Source organism: Morchella importuna, assembly GCF_003444635.1.
Source record: "Morchella importuna strain M04M26 chromosome Unknown Morimp01GS001, whole genome shotgun sequence".
Taxonomy (NCBI): Eukaryota; Fungi; Ascomycota; class Pezizomycetes; order Pezizales; family Morchellaceae; genus Morchella; species Morchella importuna.
This window is the reverse complement of record NW_025763398.1, coordinates 2,377,838-2,405,352: the sequence shown is the minus strand read 5'-3', so window position 1 is coordinate 2,405,352 and position 27,515 is coordinate 2,377,838. Positions and strand designations below refer to the sequence as shown.

The 27,515-nt window shown below is 45.0% G+C and overlaps 6 protein-coding genes across 6 annotated transcripts; 2 read left to right on the top strand and 4 right to left on the bottom strand.

Moving 5' to 3' along the window:
• Positions 1-642: 642 nt before the first annotated feature.
• On the top strand, positions 643-2,647 carry LAJ45_00609 (uncharacterized protein; the record flags this gene model as incomplete). The annotated part of the gene is made up of 5 exons (XM_046110210.1): positions 643-676; positions 841-1,131; positions 1,193-1,891; positions 1,949-2,532; positions 2,603-2,647. 5 exons carry the CDS (start codon positions 643-645, stop codon positions 2,645-2,647), a joined length of 1,653 nt encoding a protein of 550 aa, XP_045976903.1.
• Positions 2,648-5,425: 2,778 nt separating this feature from the next.
• On the bottom strand, positions 5,426-5,720 carry LAJ45_00608 (uncharacterized protein; the record flags this gene model as incomplete). The annotated part of the gene is made up of 2 exons (XM_046110209.1): positions 5,426-5,575; positions 5,634-5,720. 2 exons carry the CDS (start codon positions 5,718-5,720, stop codon positions 5,426-5,428), a joined length of 237 nt encoding a protein of 78 aa, XP_045976902.1.
• A 4,741-nt stretch (positions 5,721-10,461) lies between these two features.
• Positions 10,462-11,385, bottom strand: LAJ45_00607 (uncharacterized protein; the record flags this gene model as incomplete). The annotated part of the gene is made up of 3 exons (XM_046110208.1): positions 10,462-10,583; positions 10,792-10,920; positions 10,980-11,385. 3 exons carry the CDS (start codon positions 11,383-11,385, stop codon positions 10,462-10,464), a joined length of 657 nt encoding a protein of 218 aa, XP_045976901.1.
• Positions 11,386-12,326: 941 nt separating this feature from the next.
• Positions 12,327-15,075, top strand: LAJ45_00606 (uncharacterized protein; the record flags this gene model as incomplete). The annotated part of the gene is made up of 6 exons (XM_046110207.1): positions 12,327-12,525; positions 12,601-13,165; positions 13,222-13,284; positions 13,337-13,503; positions 13,562-14,148; positions 14,200-15,075. The coding sequence occupies 6 exons, from the start codon at positions 12,327-12,329 to the stop codon at positions 15,073-15,075; spliced, it is 2,457 nt and encodes an 818-aa protein (XP_045976900.1).
• A 1,654-nt stretch (positions 15,076-16,729) lies between these two features.
• Positions 16,730-19,547, bottom strand: LAJ45_00605 (uncharacterized protein; the record flags this gene model as incomplete). The annotated part of the gene is made up of 7 exons (XM_046110206.1): positions 16,730-16,799; positions 16,854-16,894; positions 16,956-18,420; positions 18,479-18,608; positions 18,662-19,104; positions 19,175-19,400; positions 19,484-19,547. 7 exons carry the CDS (start codon positions 19,545-19,547, stop codon positions 16,730-16,732), a joined length of 2,439 nt encoding a protein of 812 aa, XP_045976899.1.
• Positions 19,548-20,462: 915 nt separating this feature from the next.
• LAJ45_00604 (uncharacterized protein) lies at positions 20,463-23,197 on the bottom strand (the record flags this gene model as incomplete). Its single annotated transcript, XM_046110205.1, has 6 exons — positions 20,463-21,374; positions 21,454-22,319; positions 22,381-22,548; positions 22,604-22,800; positions 22,850-22,947; positions 23,153-23,197. 6 exons carry the CDS (start codon positions 23,195-23,197, stop codon positions 20,463-20,465), a joined length of 2,286 nt encoding a protein of 761 aa, XP_045976898.1.
• Between the last annotated feature and the right edge of the window lie 4,318 nt (positions 23,198-27,515).

Sequence of the window (27,515 nt, the reverse complement as noted above, 5' to 3'; positions counted from 1 at the left end):
CCCCCGAATCCGATTTTGATCGGCTTTGACTGGACGAACCATTTGGTCTAGGCACCTACGTTCTTGCTCCCGCCACCCTCTCGCCCCCTTATCTCTTTGCGGAGCTATTTCATCCTTTAAATATCTACATCACTTACATTTCCGGTTGCTCGTTGTTGAGCATTTGTTTTCTGGTCGATATTTCGATACCACCCTGTTCGATACCATTACACATTTCTCCGACCCCGTGCTTTTCTCGGATACCTAGCACTAAATTAGTGCCCGACTACAAGCTGGGTGCAAAATAGATTGCCCTCAAAAACCGCAGCAGCAAAGCTCCTTTGAGGTCAGCAGGCACTGCAGGAGAAGCTCCCACTGTCGTCGCCTACGGCAGTACCATCCTCCTTAGGGAACTTTTAAAGGTCATCGATATATCTTTACATCTAGCTCTGGTTGATTCCCAGTCTACTCGCGGATAACTCGTAGTTTTTGGTATCATATTCGATTCAACGGGGAAGGGAAAAGCTTTCCACATAGTTGTCCATTTCTCGATTGAGACTCCCGAATAAATAAACCTTATATCAGCACGGGCCATCTTTGTAGCCCTTTTCTCCAAACACCCTACCAACCAACGTCGAACCACCAAGGAGTCTCAACTTCATAATGGCATCCAACCGTAACAGTACACCCGAGCAAGGTGGCTCTTCCCTTCGACCTCCGTCGAGTCGCCCCCTTGGCGCCAACCATCACCTCCGTGCTTCAGCAGACATGTCGGGGGCTTCCCGTCGCCTTTGTCGGGCCGCATTCGCCCCTCATCCGAAATATTCTTAAACCCCCCTCAGATCACCTCTCAGAATGCAGAGACCGAGGCCCTCGATAAGGCTGCCCGTGAATGGATTAATGACCTTGAGACTTATGAAAACACTCTCGAGGAGATGGCATCGGCCGCTCTGGACCAGGAATTTAAAGATGAGCTGAGTGCCATCGAGCAATGGTTTCGCGTACTTAGTGAAGCCGAAAGGACCGCAGCTCTGTACGCACTCCTTCAACAGACTACACAAGTTCAAATCAGGTTTTTTATCCAGGTTCTTCAGCAGATGGCTAGGTCTCATCCGATGTCGAACATTCTTTCCCCCAACACCTTTGAGAAAGGTGCGGAACCCGTAACCCCATGATTCTTAGATGAAAAGTCGGTAGCTAACTTGAAACATAGATGCTATGGCCTCTCGTATGAATGATGCAATGAATAAGTTGAACATGGGAAGTACTCGTGATTCCTTTAGTCGCCCTCCTCCCTCTCCGGGTGCACCCCCTAGAAACTCCGGAATGGACTCCAATGCCCAAGCCATGTTCCCGGATGCGGCTGCTGCAATCGCGGCCCAGCGAGCTATGATTGCCGGTCAGGGAGGAAATGGTGCAGCAAAGTCCAACCGTAACAGCGCTCTGTTTGAAACCCGTCCGTCGTCTTCATTGACGCCGTCCATCTCCGGTCCAAACAATGGCTCAAAGGAAAATCCACCGCCGTCTCCGTGGAACCGCCCTAGCAATGATTCAAATAATGAGAATTCCCGTCCGAAGTCAGCTGCTGAATCCATGGGTAATTTTCAACTTCCTCCGCCATCTGCTGGTCTCCGGTCACCCCGTAACCCTCCTCCGCAGATCACCGGCAACACTAACCTTCAGACAACAACGTTAAATGCGCCATCTAATGGCGGCATGGAAATGCCTCAGCTCTCCCCGTACGGCGATGCACCCAGCGGCAACTGGGCCTCTATGGTCAACACACCTGTTGTACCTATGTTCCCTCAGTCAGCCAATGCTGATATGGTTGCCAATGCTACAGCCATGAAGTTGGCTGCTCTGTCAACTGTGAATAATCGTATCATCCTCGACAACGATCCGAAAGGCTGGGGTAAACGCAGGATTACAAAGCCGGGCAATGAAAATAATAATAACATGAATGCCGCAGGCAACCACGGTCTCAACTCTCCACGCAATATATCCATGAATTCCATGTCGAACCTGAACCCGCAGAACATCACGATGTATAACGAACACGGCCAGCTAGTACACATACCCGCAGCTGCGGCTGCCGCTGCTCTTGCCCAACAACAGCAGCAAAATGGCTCTCCGCTTCTGGGAGGTCGTTCTCGACCCAACTCTCCTGGTGTTTTCCACTCGCCTGCCGCGCAGTGGGGTGGTATGGGGTTTACGTCTCCACAAGCTGGTGGATTCCTTGCAGCGCAGTCTCCCCTTCTTAATAGCAATTTACTCGGACAGTTTGGAGGTATGCCAACTGAAGGCTATAACTCTGATGACGTGAACAACCGTGGCAGGAGCCCGAGAGGAAGAAGAGGCAGTTCGAAGCCACCAGAAGATCCTACCGACCCCAACCTTCTAAATGATATCCCAACTTGGTTGAGGAGTTTAAGACTTCACAAGTACACAGACAATCTTAAGGATTTAAAGTGGCAAGAACTAGTTGAACTTGATGATGATGCTTTGGAAAAAAGAGGTGTTAATGCATTGGGTGCAAGGAGAAAGATGTTGAAGGTGAGGGTTCGATTTTTCAGAAGATTAATTAATAGTCTCGTTTTATGGGTAGATAATTAACTGTTTTTAGGTCTTTGAGCAAGTAAAGGAAGCAAAGGAAGAGGGGAAGCTTTGAGAATTGGCGCGCGCAGGGGGACTTCTAGAGAATAGTTATTTTTCTTTAATTTCTCATGCCTGAGGCATGTTGTCGCAATTGTTTTTATCCTGGGGAACCTGATTCCTTTTTCTGTTCTTCCTTCATTATTCCCTGGATGTATGTGTTTGCGTGTGTGGACATGAAAAGCTGTATTTTGATATCTATACGCCTATACGCCTTTGACGAATTCTTCCTGGCTATAAACCGATGCGGTGTACATCATAACATGTAGGTCAGAACCGATTAGGAGAATTAGAGAGTTAATTTCACCAAATGGTAAATTAATAGCTGCGAGTCAATAGAGGAAAAAAATTTATTTTAATACGTGTGCTGTTAATGGAATGATTATTATGCAAGAAAATCGGTAATAACCGCGTAGTTGAATTAATGACTCTAGACTGAACTATATACGCTACATGTACCTATATATTATAATAAATCCTCTAAGTATATTGGTGCCTTCAATTGTTTGTAAGCGGTCCAAGTTCAATCATGAAACGCTTGTGTAGAATATATTATACATTGATATGCATTTTGTGTGCGTATGTTCGTTCAGACCTAGAGACTCTAACAAGGTTGCGGCTTTCATGTATGTAGTTGATGTAGTTAGAATGAGAGCATATAATTATGTATTGATAAGACTGATTCTATCTATAGCTAAAGATTCCTGTAAAGTCGATAATTGAAGGCCGCGCGCGCGTGCAGGCAGATATAATAGCCAAATTAGAAGATATCATTATTAGGGTTAGGTTTTAAATGTAATTACGGAATTTACCCTGCCTTCGTAGTAGAATGTCGTCGGCCTAGCTGGCGCTGGGAAATTTCTTTTTTTTTTTAAATCTGTTGTATGTGTTCCCCCGGCTGAGGATTAAACCCAGATCTCTCAGTTTTCATCTTGCTGTCGATCTCGATCTCGAGCTCTTTCCTGCTGTACTCGTTTACCACGAAAAGAAGTGACGGAAACAGGGATAGTTTGTATGAGAGATCGCCGTCACTCCATACATGCATTTTCTGGTTCTTTTCGTGGTAAACAAGTACAATTACTGGAGCGATGTGGAAATGAATGTCACAAATTGCAAAGGGAAGGCGCTTTTGATCTATATATTTATCATTTAATACTTAATTAATATTGCCTATCTATATGAATCAGGTATTAAGGCCTCGGGTGGGAACATACATACGCTGGGGAAACTTTTAGTTCCACAACGAAGGGCAAATAGTATAATACGAAGTCTGCATGCATTATTTGCATATAAACGTTGTCCTAAGAGGTTTTGAGGATGTTTAGTAATTGCCGGCCGGTTCCACATCCAGGGCCAAAATATGCAAGTTTAGCCTAGGCCGCGGGGGATAATGTATATCCTGATATTTCATCTTTCGGAGTAGATATATGTACTCGTGGTTTTTTGGCGTTTCCGGATTGGACTGGGTCTGCATGTGGGCGTAAATATTTGATAATCATATTTTGGTGGTATGCAGACCCAGTCCAGTCCGGAAACGCGAAAAAACTACAAGTAGTATTAGTTTATGTACAATGACTACCCCAATCATGGTATTGTTGCGTGCAGGGTAGAACTTTGTGATCGAGTGATATATTGTGATTATATTTACGAAGGTCACGGAATCAAAGAGTAATGACTCTAGCCGCGAATATGGCCACTGAGAATTTGAACAGTATTTTTACTTTGTGTTTTGCTTCTTTTTTTCTTCGACACCTTATATCAGCTATCTAATGACTGGGGCCGGTAACCAACCTACATGCAGTAGCTATTTTTTTTTTTTAATTCATCAATTGCATTACATTGATTTATATAATTCCAATTTATTTCCCAAGGGGAGAGATCGTATTACTTTTGTCACTAACTGACTAAGAAATATATCGGAGGTTCAATCAATCTCGCTGTTGACAATCGCCAGGAGGGTCTTTCTTTAACGCACTATCCTTTGTATGTGTACTCTACTTGTATTGTAGACTGTACGTACTTTGATGGCTAACGTGCCCCAGGCTACACTGTCTCAATGAGGTATTATTTGCCATATCGGAGATTTATGGGGGAGAAAGCGTCTGCTGAGTGGGATCCAATCCTTCGACAACGCTGAATCACTATGTGTCGAGTAGGGCCCCGTGACAAACTCAGAGCTGGAGTTATAAACTGCGTCATAAACTCGGACTGTCATAAACTGCTGTTTTTAACTGAAAACTGTCATAAACTCAGACCCAATTTTCTAATTTTGACCACCCAAATTACCCTAACCCACCCTAAATACCAATTTTTGCCCTAAAATTACCCTAGCCCACTCCCAAAATGGCTGTTGGGTTTATGACCACGACACCCAGGTTTTCGACAGCCAGTTTTTAACCAGTTTAAAACTGTCTGTCATACATTCAGTTTAAAACTCCCGAGTTTCTCACGGGGCTCTAGTGTCGAGGTATCAGCACGGATAGAGTATCATGCGTAGTTATGGGGCCCATCGAACTTTATTATTGGGCGCTTTGGTCGTCTTCTAGACTTTTCTATTACCTTTCTTTTGTGACACCCATATGGGTATGCATGCGCTCTGCCCGTTGAGACAAAGGGCTGACCCGGGATACATTTTTGATAAGATGAAGGCCGGCGCTGAATCTGCAGCTGCCGGGTAAACACACCAGCTAGGTACTCCACACATGAGCATATGCGTAACTAGATATGTGATATCTAAGAAAACATAAATTTCACCGTTAGCAGGTTGTACAGACACCACCACCAGAAATATCAATCATGGATATGGGGTCTCATGATTGATTAACTCCAAAGGTTGAGCCAACTTAAAGGGAGAAATAGACTGCTCACCTTGATAGACAACCATTGTGGGGCCGCTGCAGTGCTGATCTATTTCGCGATGAGGCGTACCGTACCTAAATTCTCCCTTGAACAAGTAAGACCCACGCAGCGTGGCGCCCTGATCACTGATCACAAATACTTACAAAGTCGGGGTTTGAGGTGGTACAAGATTTGATTATAGCACTTTGCTCGGAACCTGCCATGATGGTGGTTTCAAACGAACGGACCATAGTGTCGACTGTGCAGTATGTTGCAGCGGTAAGTTCCATTCATTTTCAGTATGCAGATGTGGATACTAGGTAGATACATGTACTCGGGGCAGGTAAGAAGAACCTGAAAATGACTTTTGATGGTAACAACCTCTGATTCGCGGCTGGCGAAAAGCTACACCAAATTGAGCACCTGCTTGCAGCTTGCATTTTCAGGTTCTTATTGCCTGCCCCGAGTAAATAAATATATTGGAAGGCCCGTTCTACTTAGATTTAGAGCACCTAGTTGTAGGTACATATGTATGTTACCTGCAACGGTATATGAGTGATGACGGGTGCAATGAAAGACTTTTTAGATTTTAACAAAACTCAGACATAAAAAGGAAAACGCAAGGGTATTTCGAGGCGAGCAAGTAATAAATGGCGACCTTACATCAACGTTGAGGAATGAATACCCGGTCAGTGTGATCCAGTGAAAACTTTGCAGTTGATTTGACGGAGTTTCTTGTTTCAAGCTCGTTTTTGAATGCCTTTCCCCGCACCAAACATGCCAGATCAGGATTCGCATCTGGCCGATGCGGAGACATACATGGTAACTTGTTTATATCTCGACTGCGTGCCTAGTTGTTACACAGGGTTGTAAAACTGCGGTGAGAGTAGAGTAAGACCTAGGTCGATCGTACCTACGATGGCAGTCCTTTTATTCTTGTTTGGAAAACCATGCCAAGGGTTTGCTTCGTAGTAGTAGCTACCGCAGTACTCCTTCCGACAGCTATCCCCTTTGAGATTTCCCCAGCACTTGATAATATTACTTGACCCGAGACAAAATCAAACGGCCTTATATATGCCTGCATATATATAGCTATATCCGACGACACCGCCGCAGAAGAAGCGAACAAAAATCTGCGAGGTCAAAGCTCCTATTAGTGGATCCCAGGAGAAGATGTTACCTCTCTTATGAAAGATGTAACTTCTGTAACTTCAGACTAAATCGGCCAGAACCAAAAATTCGGGGTACCGAAACCCAGGTCAAAAAGGAAATCCATCCCGTTTACTACGCTCAGTCAGTTACCGAGAGTTACATCCGCGAAATTGTCCTTCCTAAGAGACGGATCTCGGAACCAGTAGCGCACACGCATAGCTTTTTGAAGGAGCAAGCCGCAATACTAATTGGAGGCCGCTTCTGTTTCGGGGTTAGGGTTTGAGTAACATGTCTGCCTACTCAAAGAAACTCTCCAGAGGTGAGGTGAGATATCGGACTGATCGCTACCAGAAATTAGAAATTGGTGCGCAGTTATTATCTACCAAGGCAGGTATTCCTCCGGGAATTATCCAAATAGAGCTACATCCCCGAAGACCCGTATGCAAGCCACCCAGAGCGTAAGACCTTTAGACCGTGGGCTGTTGAGATCGTGTGTGCGAGGAGGTACCAGAGCGGCAGTTGAGTAGAGTGGAGCGGAGTGTATTAGATTGGGTGATGCAGTCGTAAAAAGAGTATGCTTATTTGGAGCCTCATTCGTTTTCCGTTCGCGGAGTGTCAATTATCAAACAGGGCAGATATATAGAGTGTCCGTATTGTATGTCTGTAGTATTGCTCAATAGCTGTGAGTTGGTCCTGGCAGGCAGCTGCACAGAGATCGTGACGTGCAAGTCTCTGATTACGACTTTCCTTCCGTATCCTCATCAAACTGGGTTTAAGTATTGCTTCTTCCAAGTTCCCGTCACAGTATCGATTAAGCTTTATGCCCTTTCTCCAATTGGGCATTTCTATAGATCTAATAACTTGAATATATAAAAACCTATTTTTGGTGCTCTGTAGGCCAGACATCGATTCGAAGTTACTCATTTGTCACAATGATCTTCCAGCGGCGTAAGCGGTCGCGGAGCGTATAGGCCGTCGGCGATAACAATTCGTAGCTCAAACATGGCTTTCGTGAGAATTTTTTTCTCTCTCCACGACTTGATCCGGCCGGCCAGAAGCCCCCGCTTTGTTCTCTGGGGAGCCGCTAGTTGATCTAACCAGCTCGCCCACCCATCCGTCTAGGCAATATTTTTTATCGATGCTCCAGAGCCCTCTGAAAATCAACCCGCGTTTCAACTCTGGGCGGAGTGCGGGATAATGACGCGGTGGCAATACCATCTGACATTGAAGACAATTTCAAAGAAGAGGAGAGTAGAGGAGGTGGGGAAAAAAACCAAAGAATAGGAAACATGAGGCGGAAGGCGCACATCAGCACTACTACATACCAAGAATGGGGTGAGGGGGATCAAATGAGGTGTCAGAGCTCAAGGAAGATATTTTGGTTGGTCAACCTAATACTTGGGGCCCTAGAGGCTCCTAGCCTTTGTAAAAAAAAATGTAGGTGCCTTGAGGATTATTTCCTAAAATGTTGGTTATTTAGAATATTGAGACAGCGACAGATCCGGGTTACCGGTTCTCCAGTTATCTATGGATACTTCCGAAGACCATCTAAGCTACATCTTGCATGAGCGCCGTACGTTAACGTCAGGCCTGAGGATTCCCAGGATGGAAAAGTGGTCAGCTTATCTATATGCATCTAGTTCTTTGACAGTTATTTGTTTAGCTTACCGTTACGGGTCCCTTTCTTAGGTTCTTGGTTCCTTTATTTAATGCTGGAAGACCTAATTATATAGAGCGCGCACGCACGTGGAAGACATCTAGGTACATACATGTAGAGTACATGTAGTTACATGCGTTCTTTTCACTGAAGCTCTTAGCCGGATATTCGGACCGAGTGCCTACTACTCTGGAGATATCTCAAAGTGTTGAATGTACGTTAAAGTAAGCACACGTTGCAAGTGATGACCATTAATTACCCTAAAGGTAAACGAATCTGTGTGTGCTTAAATTGTATCATATAAATCGGGTACATATATGCAGTATCATTGCGGCTTATGCACTTGTCCTTGCTACAAGTACCTTTGGGTGATCTTTTTAGATCATCTTACATACCTACATGCCGCTGGCCATGGGAAGAGGGTTTTTTTTATGTCGGCCAGGCGGTAAAATCTCGCCGCTTTGTTCCTTTTTCGGACTCATTTAACGGGTAAAGTTTAGTAACTGCATATATGAAATAACCTCAGCCTAAATTTTATGGATCTGTTTGTGTTTTTACTTTTCGATCAGTTTTCTTTTATTTTTTTCGTTGGAGGGGTGGAGGCAAGGGGGAGGGGAAAGTAGGAAGGAAGGGCCATGATAAAACACCCTAAGATCTCGGGGTCGCCGAATACAGTGACCTGGTTAGGTTAAGTCTCTAGCTACACTTACGAGATTTTAGTATAGTATCGAAGATCACAAACAAGCGTTAGGAAACAACGAGTTCGGCCGCGAGAGTAAAAACAGAAACAGGCCCTGTCCTAGAAACGGAGAGAACCTCGGGCCATGGCGCAAGGAAAAAGATGACTTGACCTTGAAAAGGAAGGACTGCATCTATTTCCATAACGACATGTATCGATTGGACGAGAGGGTTTGTTTAGCGAATATGTATATGTGTGAAGGCGAAATCTACTCTAGAGCTCGGAGATTTGATTATGGTGTGCAGCAAGTTACATAAAGTACTCTAGAGTACATACGGTGACCTCCAGTGGGGGAGATCACATCGGCAAACACTTCGAGACCTGTTTTGATCGAATTCTAGAAGGCAAGAGAAGCTCCCGGGTCCCCCCTCCCTCTTCCATTAATCCCGCCGGCTAGACTCCAAAGGAGAAAAGGAAAAAAAGGAAAAGAAAAAAGTAAAGAAAAGTTAAATACATATGCACGGAGAAGAAGGTCCAGTTCAGCCCGCCCCTAGGGGCGCAGCCCGAAGCCACCTACGCCGATGTTTAGAGTAGTCTGTTTGGGATAAGAAGCTCCATGTCTTGGATCTGGGGAGTTAAACGCCCACTACGCCCAGTACGCTGTTCTGGAAGATTTCCCATATAGGGGCTTCGAGATAACGGGTAGTCACAGCCGGATAGGTACCATTCATCACGTCACGACGGATGGAGAGGGGGGGGGGGGGTGGTCGAGACTGGAGGGTCTTTCTAGCGAATTGAAGGTCTGTTGGAGCCTGAAGGTGTTATGAGTGAATATAAAAACAAGCTTTCGAGCGCCCAAACGCCCATTTAGGTACTTGTACTTGTGCTTCTTCTCTATTCTCGAGGGTTTTCTAGAAGGATGACGTTACCCAGCGACATAGATGTATTTTTTTTGTCGGCCTTCTTTTGGCCTCTCTTTTCATCTTCCTTCCGCTCTTCCTGCCCTCCTATTTCATTCTTTCCTTCCTTTCTTTCCTGCCCCCACGTTGTACAATGTACTTCCTTCTAGGTAGATATATCTTGTTCTCTTACTGTGGGAGAAAGAGTCAAAGTGAGAGACAGAGAGACATCATCCTAGACAGGCCGAAAATTGGATCAGTACTCGCATCTACAGGGTTCAGGGAAGGAGAATTTCGTTCGGTGGGCGTTGGGGCGGCGCGGCTGAGTGGTCACAGGCAGGCAGCCCCGTCATAATTGTAAACCATTGGTCTAAGTTGACGGGCATGCAGGAACCTGCATCTCTTGATTTTGTGAGCGATTGGCGCCGCAGCTACGGGGATGTTACAAGTGTTGCGAAACGGCCCGGGCGCTGATTGGGTAGCGCGGGGTTGCTCCTCTAGAGTAGTAACCTACAGGGAAGTGGAAACATGATTGATGTAGGTATCCTCTGGAAAGGATAGATACACGCGGCAATGGTAGGAACAAGTTAGCGACCTGTTTGTTTCTATTGATGGCCGCAACTGGGTTGTCTTCGCCGCTGATGTTTAGAGTACTGTGGTTTAAGGGATAGAGTGACTTGGGTTATGAGTTGTATGTAGTTCCTCTGTAAAAGAAGGGTATGTACTACTGGATGTAAGTGAGACCAAGTTTTAAAATGTATACATCATGTACATATCTCCGTTTGAGAGGAGGGTTGAAAAAGGAATTAACCGGTTGGGGGTTCGACTGCACATACTAGTACATACATGTACTGATAATGTCGGAAGAGAATTGGTAGGGGTAGAGAGAGGAAGAGGCAGAGGCAGAGAGAGGTTAAACATCGAGGAAGACATACACTTGGTACGATCTGTATTTCCTGCCATTTCGCTGTCGTTGACGTTGGCGTTCACGTTCGTTGTCGTTGCTGTCGTCGTCGTTGTTGTTGCTGTGTTGCTGTTGTTGTCGTTGGCCGCTGTCAAGATCTCTGGCCGTTCGCCGTCGATCGGGGGCAAGCATGCATAAGCTTCTGGTTGCAACACCCACCTCTCCTTCCGGGCTTCCAGAAGAATTCGCGATCTTCCATTTCCCACTCGCGCTGCCCCTTCCCCAAACCGCCCTTCCAGCCAACCATCGTCACCACACAGCGAACATCCCTCCCAGTTTCTGTCTCCCCTTCCTTCCCACCCTTCCATTCCCCTTCCATTCCCCCCCCCCCTATGTAAAGTCGCCCCGACACACCCACACCTAGTTGGTTGGTTGCTGCTGGTGCTGGTGCTAGTGCTGCCTCTTTCCTCGGACGTCGTGCTGCCTGCTTGCTTGCCTTGTTACTGTGACTTTTAACACAGCTGCTGCCACCGATACTGCCACTCCCAGTGCCACTGCCACTGTTGCTGCTGCTGCTGCTGCAATCCATAACCTCCACGCTCACGCCCATGCCCACCACGCCCATGCCCACAACACACACAAAGTAATTACTACTACTACTACTACTATTACTACTACTACATACATACATCCCACCACACGGCCTGCCACTACCCTGGGGGATTTGCATCCGATTGTTTATCCCCTTCTTACTACCACAACCCACCGCTACCCACTAGGTACTAACTACAGTAGCACATAGCCATAAGCCAACCAACGAACGAGTGAACCCACAACACCCCTCCTAACCCCAACCCAAATAAAAAAAAACCAAATTCATCTAACCGGGTATCAACTTGGCGGACAGTCCTTTTCCGAGTCTCGAGTCTCGCGGTTGTTACTTCTGCCTTTTTTGTTGCTGCCTTTGCTGCCTCCCACTACTAGACTCTAGTAATAATACCTCCTAGTTCCTGGCTCCTGGCTCCCTCCTCTCCCTGCTCCCTGGTCCCCCCGCCGTTCGACTTTTCGATTTCTCGAGTCTCCCGTCTCTCCCTCGTCTGTCTGTCTGTTGTTGCGCATTGACCTTGGGCCCACAACCCACAAACGTCTCGCTTCTGCTCTTGTCTCTGGTGGTGTCTCCAATTGACGACCAGTCAGCCAGCCAGCTCTCTCCTCGCTGCATCAGATCCCTTTCCTATCCTCCCCCTTCCTGCTTCAACTTCATCCTGTTGCTTCCCATCCTACTGCTCTCATCCACCATCTCCTGTCATCATCTATTCCCTGTTCCCTTGAGCGAATATATTACTGCGGTCGCTCCATCATAGATCCTATTCCCTTTCTGCCGCTCGCTGTGTGCGGCATCCGTTCCTTTCTTACCGCCTTGACACTTGCCCATTGTTGTAGCCACGCATTGTGATTATTGCGTGCTCCGAGGCCTTGTATACAGGAACGAGAAGTGGCCAGTCAGACTTTAGTTCCAGTCTCTAACTGCGCCGGCGGCCATTCCTTACTGTCGCATCGTCCGCCATGGTGTCGTATCCAACTGAATATAACGTTGTCTATGTTGATCGTCGGGCCCGACAGGATAGAATACAACCCCGAGAAGATTCGCTGCCATCACCAATCTCCTCTGGGCCTGAGTCTTACGACGGAAGTGATGGAATTCAAGATGAACACGAGGAAGTGATCCAGAACTTACAATGCCTACTCTCAGTCTTCAACTCCGGTATGTTTCTTCCCTATTCAATTTACTTGGTATCTATCACTATGCCAGTTTTGTTAACCGGATTTCTTAAAATAGTTTCTATCTGTGTATCTGGTCCTTCATGCATATCATTACTTTCTGAGGTGGACAAGAACGATCCATCGCCCACTTTGGTCTTGCTGGATATTCCCTGGGACTCTCAACCTGCTGGCGAAGAAACTGATAGTTATGAAGGAAGACACGACTCTGGGGTGGATGCTGGCCCTGGTGACAAACTCTATGGTCTTCCACTTCTCAAATTTATCTGCGTTGAGATGGAGAATAAGCGCATGTCGGGGTTGGTTGTGCCTATTGTGTTTTTGACCAATCCTGAATCTTCGGTTGGCAGCGCAGGACAAAGCAATGGGCAGAAATATTGGAACAACGGAAAAGAACCAATTTTTCAAGGACGGGAGTTAGAATGCATTGACTTTGGAGCTGTCGATGTTTTAACGAGTCCTCTTCCCAAGGATAGGGCAAAGACGTTATATATGCATTGCCATCGTGCTAGGAGAAACATTCAAAAATCGAGAAAGGTTTCATGGGTTGGTGTGGATGAACGCTCAGATGAGCAAAAATCTGCACGGGAAACAAGCGAATATGCTTATTTAAGGGAGAAAATGTTTGTCAAACTCGTTAGGACCTTGATAGGGAATATATTCGCTGATCATTATATAGGGTATCGGAGTTAATGATGGATATCTGCAAACCAAAGAAAACGGTGTTTATTCACCGCGGAAAGTATGTCCTTCAACAATAATCTGGTCCATGGCCGCTGGCTCACCTTACTTAGTCAACCGAAAATATTACCCGCTCGGATTGAAGAGATCAAGCAAGCAATTAGTAGCTGGAACTTTTCTGCACACGACTTCAGCGACGAGGAACTCGTTTACTCGGCCCTACTAATGTTCGAACACGCTCTGCAAATGCCAGAAGTTCACGAATTCCGACTTCCTACTGGTAGGTTATTTCTCCTGGGAGGGCTAAGTATACACCCACTAAATAATGACATCTCTAGAGCGAATCATGGATTTCTTAACCGCATGCCGAGCTTCGTACAATCCAAAAATTCCTTACCATAACTTTAGGCATGTCGTAGACGTTCTTCAGGCTGTTTTCTACTTCTTGCTACAGTTGAGGGCTCTGCCTTCGTTCACACCTGATGACCCTAGTGTCGGAAATTATTTGCCTCCAAATTCCCTGAGCAACACCCTCACCCCTCTTGATGCTCTCACTCTACTTGTAGTTGCGATTGGCCATGATGTAGGTCATCCTGGCGTCAATAACGCGTTTTTGGTCACCCTGAAGGCCCCACTTGCGCAGGTGTACAATGACAAATCCGTATTGGAGTCTTTTCATTGTGCAGCATTCTCTCAGGTTTTGAGAAAATATTGGCCAAAATGTTTGGAGTTGAGAAAGGCAATGATTGACATGATCCTAGCAACGGACATGGGTCTTCACTTCGAATACATGGGAAAGCTGGATAAGATGAGGAAAATGTTCGAGAAAGATGGTAGTTCCGAGTCTTGGGACAAGAAAACAATCTCTGAGCATAAGACCTTAATATGTGCCCTCCTAATCAAATGTGCAGATATTAGCAATGTGGTGAGTTTATCGTCTTACTCACCCTCTGTGTGGCACTGCTGACTGTGTAAGGCACGCGTTCACGAATGTTCTGCACAATGGGCGACCATCTTAATTGATGAATTTTCTAGACAGGCCTCCATGGAAACCGATCTCAAAATACCTACATCACTCGTTGTCCCGCCAGTTACTGGATCAGTGCTTGCTTTGGCAAAGTCACAGGTGGGATTTATGAGTTTGTTTGCAGTACCATTATTTCAACAATTGTCAGACGTGCTACCAGAAATGAAATTCAGCGTAGATGTGTTGAAGGAAAATAAATCTAAATGGGCGGCGAAGATTGAAACATTTGCCCCCAATTCGGACAACAGGTTGAGTGGAAATGGCTCATCTAAGCAGTTTCTCACTACCGGGGTGGGAAGCTCCCCAGACGAAGATGGCAACAGGAATGGAAACACTGGCGTGGATAAGCTGAGGAACAACTCAACGACACACCAGCAATCCGTACTAGGGCCTGTTCTCATGGAATCTGAACATCATGTTCACAGCCGCGTGCCAACCCGGGTAGACTCGCAAAGATCAGTACAACAATGTTTGTCAACAGACTCGGCTGAACAGCCAAAAGTCAAAGTAGTTGTAACGCAACCAAATCAACCCTTATCGACCAACGGCAATGCCCTCAAGCCTTCAGGCGAGAAAAGGCCAACCTATCAGCATTCATCCGAACATCTGTCGGCACAAAAGCCAACCGAATCAGCCATCATAGACAGGCCAAGATCATCTCCACCCGACCTTGGAGATTCGAGTGATCACTCATGCACAAAAGGATGCTGTGGTGCTACAACAAACGTTGTAATTGAGAATACGGTTGCGCGCCGCCCCTCGAGTTTTTTCAAGAAGGTCAAGAGCTGGAGGAGCAGGAGAAAGGATCACAGTAGTGATGCCTGACTACATGGTCGGAAAGAGGATGGAGAAGAAACAGATGATATCGGTCAAAACACCGATCAGTTATGGGAGCAGAAGGCAGGAACTGTACAGGAAACAGCCGTTGTCGAAACGACTTCTGATGTTGTGCCAGAATCGCCTCTGGAAACAATAGCTGGCCATAGTGCCATGGTCACATTCGGGAATAGGAGCATACGGTTAGGGTTAAAAAAGAGAAAAAGTTTTCATTGTTTTTAAGTTTAGATTGTCTGGGAATGGGAGGGTGTTTTTTCTTCTTTTCTTTTCGTTTCTTCTCTTTCTGCTACTTCAAGGCTTTGTTCCCGTCTTATTTCTTTACCGGGTTTTAGGGTCCTTTCCTTTATGGCACATTTTTTTATTTTCCTCTTTCGGACGGGTCCATTATTCTTTGCGTTTTTAGTTGGGCTTTTTATCCGGATTTCGACTTAGCATTTTAGGTTTTGTGCTACTCTTTTCATGGGTTTACTACTTTTTTTATATATATTTCTTTTTACCCTTTTGTCCTTGAACACTTGTCGACTGGTTGGCGTTTTTCTTGAGTTTTCACATTGTATGATTGGGTATTCTCTTCTTTGGTTCCCTAACCTCTGGTTAGCGTTTTTGACCCTAACTTCATGATAATGCTTTCCTAGAAGGTGGGAGGGAAACATTTGTAGTTTAACCCCCTTGGCAGCGGCCTCATATTTGCTTTGTACTTATGGATACTTTATCCTACTTTTATCTCTTCTGCTTCAGAAGAGATTAAGTGGTGATAAAGCGTATATACTTTCTTTTCCTTTTATTTTTTTTTATTATTTTTCATTTATAAATCTTTGTCATTTGGATTGGTGTGGTGTGGTTTCGTAAATTTTATTGGTTCGGTCGTCGGTGGTTGGTTCGGGGGGTTGCAAATAGATGTTTTTTTTTTATAACTAGCGGGTTTTCTCGGTTCTCAAGTTTTCTCTTGGTGGGAAATTCGGGGCAGGATGCAAATGTGGGTGGTGATTATCAATGGGTTCAGTCAATTTTGTTCGCCATATCAAAGGCATTTTCCTTTTTGTAGTTTTTCTTGTGCGTTTAGCCCCAAATTCTGGATTTATATTTTCACTAAACTCATGAATTTATCGGTTTTGTTTTATTCATACATTCCTTTAAAAAAAAAACAAGTTTCTAATTAGCCAACTGATTTATTTCACAGGAGATCTGAGTTAGACACGTTTACGGCGGATGGAGTCAGGATCAATGTTTCTGGAGAAGGCAACGAGTGATGAATATGTATGCCGTTCCATGATCATGCCCCAGGATTATTTCACAAGCAAAGGTTTAATCTACCCTTCACAGATAAGGATTAGATATAGAATACCCCCGGGTTTAATCTACCCTTAAGATCGGAATATTTTCCAGCGGGATTTATTTATTAACATACAATCCAGGCCCAGAAGTCAAGTACAACTGCAGTCGTAACTGGCTATGCCGGAACTTAATACCCCGGGTCCTTGCTACCCACAATTGCAGAAATTGTACGGGCAGTGGCTCTACATCTTGAACACTTCAGTTCTATCTGGGGATGTTCACATCTCTTTACTTTATTTCGTTCTAATACTAAAGGCTAATACAATAACCCATAACAAATAAATATAACAGAATACAAAAGAAACCCTTACTGCAAACGATTGGTATTTCCAATAACACCTTCCCTAGCCAAAGTTAAGTACTTTAAAACAAACTTCCTAGAACAAATGAGAAGACAGAAGCAGAAAAACTCTGAACTATACAAAGCCTACCAGATAAAGGAAATAGATCCAAAGAGTTTAGGGCGCAACACCTGTTACACCTCCCATGGCACCGGCCTGGAATTTCTCTGTTCCTGACCTCTCATCACTTACAGCCTTCTCTTCCTCTTCACCGCCATCTTCCTCGTCATCAGTCTCCCCACCAACTTTCTCTTTCATTTCCCTGTCTTCCGTCTCTTCCTCGCTCGTAGTACTAGCACTACTCCCGGTAAACTCCTCCGAATCATCAAAGAACACTCTCCCTTGGTTCTCGATTTCTTTAAATGTATCGCTAAAACTGGTTCTCCTTCCCCCGGCACCAAGAGGCCTTGCTCCATTCGGCCCAAGGTCACGTTGGCCATCCTCGGAGGAAGAGGCAGTACTGCCGTTCCACTTAGAAAACCACGAGGATAACCGCGCAGTTGGACTTTCAGCATGTTGAGTGGCTTCCCCGCCTTCTGAAAGTGTTCTTCTTTGTAATTGCAAAGAGTCGCCTTGAAAGCTTCGCCTCTGAGGTTTGTTACCATTCATATTCTTATGCAACTCAGCTGAGAATATATTTTGCTCTGGTTCGGCGTTCTTGCTGCGTGTCATCTGCCGTCCTTTATCCACTAACCTCTCTATCCGCAGCCTATTTGAAACAAATTTTAGTTTCGGGAACGTACATCCTTGTCCGACGGTCAGCATATTCTCCAATCGCTCCTCGGTTGGGTCAGTCAAGATGTAACGGAGCTGAGTGATGCTTGTCTTTGGCCAGATGGTAATATTCCCGTCGAATTTCTGCAGGAATACACTACTCCAATCTTGACTCAACGGCCTAGGCAGTAGTTCAAGATGACGAAGCACTTTGAGCCATTTTGCCATGTCTAATTTGAGGTATTGTTCCATCGCACTACCAAGAAAACCTCCTCTCCACCCTTTTCCTCTGCGGTGTGTGACAGGTCGACCCACGGATCCACGAGAAGAAAAAAAGAATACAGAGACATGAGGGTTTACTTGGCTCACGACGCTGAAGTTTACATTAAAATGAGAATTCAGCGCCTTGAGCGGGATATCTGTGCGAAGAGAGCCATCTTTCCACTTATGGCCAAATGAGAACGGTGCGATGGTACCAGACTTAGTTTTAGTCATCAGAACAACAGGATTCAGTATTCCTGGGACTGCAGCTGAGGCTAGGACAGCGGAGAATATACAGCAATCAGGGGCAGTGAGGTAATTGAGAAGTAACGATGGCGAGTGCGGATCGGATGGGATGCAAGAGATATTGAGTATCCTCCCTGTACGCTCGTACGCCTCTTTGAAAGTCATACTGCCTCTTGTGAACCAGCAACATCTCTCTGCCCAGTCAACACTGTCAAACCGTGCACCGGTTTTCCACCAGCGCTTGAACCATGTCCATGTATCATCATGGCAACCTGTAATTTTGTTCGCTAATGCTGGCACTAGCAATTTTTTAAGTTCCTCGTCTGTTCTTGTGCATACTAGTGCAGCCACCAATGCACCGCCGGAAGTACCAGTGATAACTGTAGGTAAGAGATCGGCGTCTAGGTGAGCTTTGACAACCCCGAAATGGTAGTATCTGAATTTCGAGTGAGTATGTGCGTCTGAAATTATGTGGAGGGTGAGGATAGACATACGCAAAAGAAGCACCTCCAGATAAACACAAGGCTGTGCGGCCATAATTGCTAGATAAGTGCTTAAACAACAATCTCTTGTCGTCCATACCCAAAGAACTTGTTTCTAAAAGAAACTTCAAGCTTTTTTCAACTATACCTAATGTTAGTTGCATATATCTTTTAAGTGATCTAGGATTACCATACCCTCCTCAACATACTCTTGAACTCTATCCTTTGTTCCATAGTATGTTTGTGAATACAGCCTGAAGCTCTCAATGCCACCAAAATTACTCTTGACGCAGAGTTCTACAAGATTTCTCAGTTCATCGACAACTGATATGCTCTTCCCATCTCTTTCCCCATTCGTCTCTGCTACCCCCCTCTGGGCCTCATCCTCGGCCCGCTTTCGAAGTTTGGACATGTCTGTAGTGGCTTTCTTGATGGTCTTATAGTCATAATACGCAAATGCTTCATCAGATTTCCAAGAATCGGCACCAAGATACGTATCCAGCTCCTTTGCAGCAATTTTCCAATCCTCGTAGTTACTGGTCGACCGCAGCTTCTTCCGTAGTTTCTCGCGACGCCCGCGCCAGGTAACCCAATACTCATACTGCGAGATATAGAACCTAGTTAAGACATAAAGAATCCTAAGAGCCGTTTAAGTCAGTAAACCCCCTCCAACCTGACTCTACCAGTGATCCGGAAGGGGGCTCTTACGATAATATTCCAATCCAAGTAAACACGACTCCCAACAATGGCCATTTGAAAACCTGATAACCGAACCCCTCCCTTGTCTCGTCTTTACCTCTTCTTGGTCGTTTTTTTACAGATGTCTTCTTCCGTCGGATACGTTGGTGAACAGGGCGCCAGTCATTCAAAGCGGTGATAAAATCGTCTTCGGGGACATCCGGGGCATGGACAGCTCGAGCAAAGGCAGCGAGGTCTGTAGTTATGAGAAATATTGTTAAGAAAATGACCCTTGGTTCCTTCAGGATTTCCGGTCTAGTGGCGGGATATAACACTTACCATCCGGGTTGATAAAGCTTGTGTCACCATCTGGTAGGGCTTCATGTTTGTTAGATGATGCCATGATATCTATATTTTCTCGTCTATTCGTACGAAAGGAGAAGAGATGGGAAGAAAAGATTCGATAAATGTATATTTATGTCCCTGTGAGGGGTAACGTAGACGAAACCTGACTTAGGACCTCTGTTCTAGCTATTGGTGGGACGGTTGTGAAAAGTGGGATGGCATGTGGCGAAAGCTAGGCCAGCGAACACGAGACTGATGAAATCACGCAGCCGATTCACTTCTTGTTTCTTCTCTTCCTGACTTAAACAGTAAGTGATAGATATCTACTTTACAGCAGATAGGGCATTGGGTTGTCAAGTGACGATGGTGTTGAGGTTGTATGAAGTGGTAGAGTAAAGGAAGGAGGAATTTACAGGAACTGGATCTCGGAGATAGCTGCACAGTACTGGTAACTGCGTCACTGGCTGTAGGGTTCACATCCCGGTCCTACTTTTCGTTGGGGCACTAAAATTAAACGAATGGAAGGGGCCTGGCCTGACCCTGGATGACCGTTCCGTCTTGGCAAGGCACGGACCGGTAAAGAGAATCATGCTGTCTCACTCGATATGTAGCTTTGGGGCAGGTCATGGTAAGCTGCTATTTTCATGCGTGGTCCATTAATTGCCCATGCCGCAACCCGTATTAAAATAACTTTCTTCTAGTGTTTTAGATATTTCGCAATAAATTAGAAACCCCAACATCCCTTACTTCCCATCAAAGCCTTCAGGATGCCAATCCCCGTGATCTAATCCACCCGCTTCACCCGCGGCCGCTGCCATACTTGCTGCGATACTATCTCCAGCCATTCCGGTAAGATGCTTTTCCACCTCTGCCGTCCCAGCATAATAAAGCATTGAAAACATGAGTAGGTGCAATAAAACACAGTACCCCGCAAACAAATTCCTACTTGTTCTATTTGCAAGTACAACTCTGGTCAGCGAGTATATGATGCGTTCCACCACTCCCATGCGATGGAACGCCCTTGCCGACTCTCTTCCCCTAAATGCTTCAAACGGTGATATGTTGGCCTCGTAAGCCTGTCTGTACCGATCGATTGAAAGCCCCCAGAGTTGTCGGATGAGCGCAACGTTGATGCTGCATTTGGATTTACTCCAAATCCCGAACTCGAGCCAGCAGCACCGACGGTAACTGGCTGACGTGAATACGAGGAGATATATCGAGTCTTCTCATAAAGTTGGAGGTTATCTTTCTGTAAAGATGCCACCTCTTGGCGTAAGTTTGAGATTGTTCCATGGGCCCGGGAGAGATCATCTTCAAGCTGTTGGTTCTTCTGCTTGAATCTATCACGCTGGGCTGTAACCATTGGTAGGATGCCGCTTCCGCTACCATAGCTTTCATTTTCACCTGCACGAAGACCTGCTAACGAGACGTGCGATGCGGAGTGAGGTATAACACCTGAAATTATGGAGGATGTTGGAGAAATTCGTCGCGAAGACCCATGTGCCATTGATTGGGCTGATGGGTATCGCGAGACGTATGTTCCAGCTACAGAAAGAGCTGATGAATGCTGAGTTTCTTGCTGAAATTTCAGAAGATCGTTTTCCAGCTTTTCATTTAGTGAGCGAGCCGAAACAAGCTCAGAAGTTGTAGAATCTAACGTCTGTTGAAGGTTTTTTAGGCGGCTTGAGAGTTCGTCATGGGAAACACGCAAGACTGTTAGGTCGCTTCCAAGTTTCTTATTTCTTGCAAGTAACATTTGCTCCAATGTTTCCTTTCCGCCCTTTGCCCTCCCTCCACTCTCATCTCCATCTGCAGTCCCAGTCTTGGAGAAATCTAAGAAATCGTCACCATCTTCTTCATCATCTCCTGTTGAAAATTCGATTGACTATCAAGGGTCAGCATCCAGTTTTTGAATGATAATTTCCATGACTTTTGGCCGTTAGCAAGTAAATTAGATCACAAACCTTTAATATTTCCAGTTCTCTCCGCACCTCTTCATAATCACCCCACTTCGCCATCTTCTCTTTTAGAATGTCTTTATCCTTTTTCAAGCCATCAATAGCTCTCTCAAGCCCCCTTATTTTTCTTTCCCATTCCTTCTTTTCATTTCCTGCCTGAACGTTGATGTTTTCAAACCTCCTCAATAAGGTGGCATTTTCCCCTTGTAGCCTAGCTATCAATGGGTCTTCTTCATTCTCGGCATTATCGTTGCTAGTAGTGGTATGTCCTTCCTGGCTTTGGGCATTTGCCAGCTCAAGCCTTAGCTGTTCATTCCGTCCCTCCACTTCCGCTAATCTCAAAGTAGTCCTCTCTAAGTCACGAGAAAGAATTTCAAATTCCGCCATCCTTTCTTTAGCCAAACCATCTTCTTCAGCACCGCCGGCACTCCGAGGTCCCATCCGCTGAGACACCTCATAGCTGGCCTTTATTTCCTTTAAAACCCCTTCCTGATGCTCTAACTTATCCAAGAGAGCTTTTTCTTTTCCCTCCCAATTCCTAGTCTTTTCATCTATGACACCTCGCCAGACATCCTCAGCCTTCTTCACATCCTCATCTTTCTCATGCTTTAACCTTTCGATTTCTTTGTTTTTGGAAGCCATAGATGCTTCCAGGTTTGCTATTTGGCTTGAGAGACGTGTGACTGTGGAGTTTAACGAGGTATTGTCCCTCGTTAATGCCTGCATATCGGAGAGTGATAGGAGTGAATCAATTGTTGCCTCTAAAAGAGGATACGGATCCGGCGCCTCGGACAAAGATTGGTAGAGATTAAGGAAGGCATTTTCAGTGGCCTTTTTTGAAGTTGTTAGATGGTCAATGAATGTCTGATACGCTGTAACCGTATTAATACTTTGTATTAATTAAATTGTAGTAAGATTATTTAATTCACTTACATTTCAGCAGACCTTTCCACTCTTCTTTCTTACCCTCATCACCAAGTTTTTTATACTCCTTCGTCTTTTGTGCCAGCTCCTTACGCTCAACCAAGTTTTCTTTCTGACTACTTACTATGTCAGTTGCTGTGGTGTCGAGAGACTTTTGGAGTGTCGAGAGATCAATGTCTGTCCACCCAGTCCTGTCAGAGTCGACCTTCCATCAATCAGATAAGAGGCTTACTTCTCCAGGCTGCTACAGCCGACTGGAAAGCGCTCGTCTGCGGTGACGTCTCATTATCCAGAGACCTTCGCAAATTGCCATTAGAGTCTCCTGATGGCTGTCCCTCCCCGTTCTTCCCTTCCCTGTTTCCATCCTCTGTTGACGCCATTAGTTCTTCAACGTCTGAGTAAGTTCCACTGTACTGTCTTATGCTTTCCCTAAATCAAATCAGGGGTATGTTCGCTTGTACGAGGATAACAGCTATACCAGTAAGCTGCTGGTTCTTGAAATAATAGTAAATGCGCCGAAATACAAAACCCGAGCTGCAGATGATGATGCCAGGAACCAGATGTCGTCGCCTCAATCTGAACACGGAGCAGGATCCACCGAGGGCCGCTCTCGCCGCCAAGCGTTTTGGAGGTCACATGATATTAACTGCCCAGTCTGAGATGTGAGGTGTTCTGATATATACGCTTATTTCAGAAATCTAGACAGTGGCAGACGTACTACAATATATAATAAGACCCAATTTCCGTTTTTAGGCCGTTGAATACATATCAATCCATGTACCCGCACTCCTAGGAGCCGGAGCTCAAGTATTAATTCAGTATACATATTGTATGTACTTATTAATGATGGCGATGAGACTAGCTTGATGCGTTCACTGATACAATACGTCTACAAGTACATGTAATTATTATCGATCGTCAAGCTGGCACAGATTTATAGATATATATACTAGTATTAATATCAATTGCAATCAGGCGTCTCAAAAAAACTTGTAAAAGATTTAATTAAGCCTAACCCATACCATATTAGCCCTAACCCTCATAACATACATGTAATCTTGTATGTCTGCTCAACCCTCAGAGGATTCCCCCTTAAGCTTCCATATCATTGTTTCAAACTCCTCCACTTCCCCCCGCAAGTAAAAGAATAAGATTAAAAGGCAATTTCTATTTGCGTTATTTTACCCCGGGATGTTGTCCGAGGGGCAGTTGCGTTGTTTATTAATTGCTTGTGCATACCTCAGCTCCCCGTCCGTGAATCTGTATTTGTGCACACCAGTATGTTTAGTGCAAATGGAAATCGATTTAGTGAGGTTCTGCAAGCATTTGATCTGGCGTATCGATACTAACCAAATCTTTAAATTCTCGCAGAATTTAAACGAGAATTTGGACCCCTCCCGGACCCTCCTCTGGAGTATATTATGATACCGATGATCTGATACATCGCAATCCCACAACTACCTACGACCTTCGCTTGGACGTAGATTCTCCTTGCGGTATCAGTATCTCAATGGCTAAATTCATGTGGAGCACAGATAGATAATCGATGCTATTTGTGGCGGTTTAGTTACTGCAACCGTTTACCGTGCGCAACTACATACCCTATCTCATACTAATCTTTCCTCTATTAACAATTCTTATCTGGCCTGCAATCTGTAGACAGGGGAGAGATGTAGGATTTTGTTGTTTCTGGGTCTGCCCATTCCAGATAAAGTGATGCAGTTTTGCCGAAGATACATGTATGCATATGCAGGCCAGCCGTATATAGGTATCAACATCCCCGTCTTCAATGTCACTCCACGGACCACGACTCTTGGGAAATAGACGTAGTTTCTCAAGTAGGTACTCCACCAAGAATAATAGGAATATGGCCGCGCAACCCCTCCTTATACTACCTAGATTAGAGTAGCGAAGAAATCTATGGGGTGGGCGGTGGATTCAGATAGACCTTGTATGAACAGATACGTTTCTTTTAGTCATAGCAAAGCAGATATGTAGTTTAATGTGATCAAGTAAGAGCTCTTATCGTTGAATAGCATGATCACATCTGGCGGGATGGGCATCGGAATTACCGCATATGCTACATCTACATTATGTACTTTACGGAGTGCTAGGTCAATGATTATAATTAAAGAGCTCTGGACTCTAGTACGTACTCTCATATCGACTGAATATGCTTTAACACATGTACACGTCTATATGCTTTCAATTCTATGCCACCTTTGGCGGAGTATATACAAGCAAACCATATTTCTCGTATGTTTGGTTACTAAACATGTACGTGTCTAGGTATAGATGTATTTGAAGGATATGGCCATGGAGTTACGCATGTGAATCGATCTCCTGTTCGAAGATCCAACCTTAACAAAGTAGATCGGCTCTGCCAAGAGTTTCTTATTGAAACTGCAGCAGAGCCGCTCTTGTGTTGGTGTGCCCAATCCTCGGACATGGATTACCTTGTGTGATTGAGTAAGGGTCTCTGAAGAGTACTTGCTTACCAGCAAAAGAACCAGAAAATGCAAGTGACGGAAACAGGATTATTTGTATGAGAGAACGGCGCCACTCCATACAAACTATCCTTGCCCTGAGCAACCGCATTTTCTGGTTCTTTTGCTGGTAAGCAAGCTGTAGTTCTAGGAGCCCCAGACGTTATGTACCTTTCATTCATATCGTTGTTGGGCCTTGGTAGACCAGGTGTCCAGCTACATGTAGTCCCAAATCATCATTGATCACCCGTTCAAATGTACATCATACATGAAATCCAATTGGTAGAATAAGTACATGTATGTGTATATATAAGTACTTGCATTTATATAGAACTTCCATCAGTAACCAAGACAACGGAGTTTGGGGTGGTTAAGCTGCTCTGCTCAAGCCTCACACCGGGAGATCGCGGGGTGGCTTTTACTGAAGATAAAATGGCGAGGTTATATATACGCTGAATTACCTCAATCTCTCTTTTTTGGTTTTGTAACTGCTGCGCAGGACGTACGGTGGGAAGTCACAATTACGTTTATGAGATGTAAACACTATGAGTGGCGACAGCTCCCGCCATGCAGAATGTATGGTGTGCTCTGAAAGCGATACAAGTTTTCAAGTCCTTATCCGAAGAAGAAAGTTCAACTAGCGGCGAATAAGACCGACAATACAAAACTGACATGATGGGGATATGCCTTAAAGTAATGTAGGCACTATATACTATCACATGTGTAGGTACAGCATATCGAGAGACAAAAAATTATTAGGAACAGCCTATGCGAAGGGTCAGGCGCGTTCTTTTCAGATTCTCTTTGAATTCTACTGAGTTTTTTTTTAAAAAATGCCCGAAATATGTAACTCACCGTACGTGCATTGAACTAGATGTTGATATTATATACATGTATCTTCTGAATACAGGCCACAGGGCGTTAATTACACGTCACGCGATACAGCATTCTCGACCTAGTTATGCGCTTCGAGCGTTTAAAATTTTCAGAGGTCTAGGAAAAATATTTAGCGTTACGCAACGGTTTTGTTAGTAATGTAGAAACATGTATCTTTGTGATATGCTGGGTTTGTTTGTTGTGGATGGTTGCTGAGACACATTAGGATATCGGTATGGAGGTATGCTGACCTTGTATTGATCGGAGCAGGCATATTCACCGTTAGGAACCGCGCAGTTTTGAATCGTTGTCTTGTACCTGCATCTTGGAACCATTGGCAACTAACTGCCTGTAGTTTCGGGAAACGTCCTATACTCAAGCTTTTCCGGATGTTACCCAAGTTTCCATATGGATATAATGTATCAATAAAGACATTTTTGCAAAGTTGTAAAGCTGACCAAGATTTTAGATCAATACAAACCATACATACACACATGTTGGTAGCCGGTTGTAACACAGTGGATTCAGTCCCCCTCATAACCAGCAATCGAGTCATACATAATCACTCGGACGTCCCTAACTCTCTTACAGCACATGTTTTGTACGGCTATATGACGTTTGTTTATGCATACTTCCATGCATATACATGTATCTATTAAACCTCGGTCGATTGGTATCAATGGGCGTTTCATAAAGCCCTCCAACCCATAAAATCCTCGGTATGGCAAAGCCGGAACACCTTTCTTCCAGAGCTTATGCAGCGTAATTACTGCATCTAAAAAGCAGTACATAGCATCTTTTTATGACACATCGAATGTTAACAAAAGGTCAGGTGGAGAGGTGATGAGGAGTAGAAAAAGGGGAGGATGGAGAAGAAGGAAGGAAGTTTCTCCTTCATCGCATCTCCCAATTGGATGGATACTGCATCACGAATCAAATACATTGGTCGTTTAGCAGCATCCTGTGCTATATCAGATAAATTGTGCATGTCCCAAAGATTGTTCCATGCAGCACACGTACGTAGAGCACACGTACAGTACAAAAGAACCAGGTGGTCTGTCCAGTCGAAATAATCTTCCATTTGCTCAACCAATACCAATCTTCTCAGAAGTACGTGCTGCTCTGGTGGCTTCAAAAGAGAGAAAGCACAAGCGAAAAAAATGAGTCGATATCAGAAGAGGAGAGGGAGAGATATCCCAAGCTGCGGGGCAACTGCGAACAAACAAAGAGTTTAGCCGGAGCGCCCAGAAAGCCATCCCTAACCCATTTCAACAACAGAGTTACAGCTTACAGCTCCCGCACGCATGCACCTGTCACCAACCCACCTGATGAGTGATCATGATCCAGGATATCACTCTCTATCGGATTAAAGGTCAGTGCGCCGTTAAAAGGCAGATTCAATACGCAATTGCGGGAGACGCAGGAGAATCTATGAAAGATGATATATTGTGTCTAATTCGGACAGTTTTGAAATAAATGCCGACCGGAGGTGTTTGGATTGCATGGGGTGTGTACCAGCTAAATGATGGGGTGGTGTGTAGAGAATAACTACGGATGAGAATGGTTTCGTTTTAGGGTTGGAGGGTGTGAGTGTGGAGTGCGGGTGTTGATGTGAATGTGGATGCCCTGGCCAGTACAGTATGCAGCACTACATGTATGTGGCTGGATGATCGTCGGTACCACAGATGACTCGGTTGTGGGTGTACCGCACACAGAGTCTAGATACCTAGCTGGTAGAGTAGAGAATATGAGCATTCTAATACTCTAGAGCACTGAGAAAGA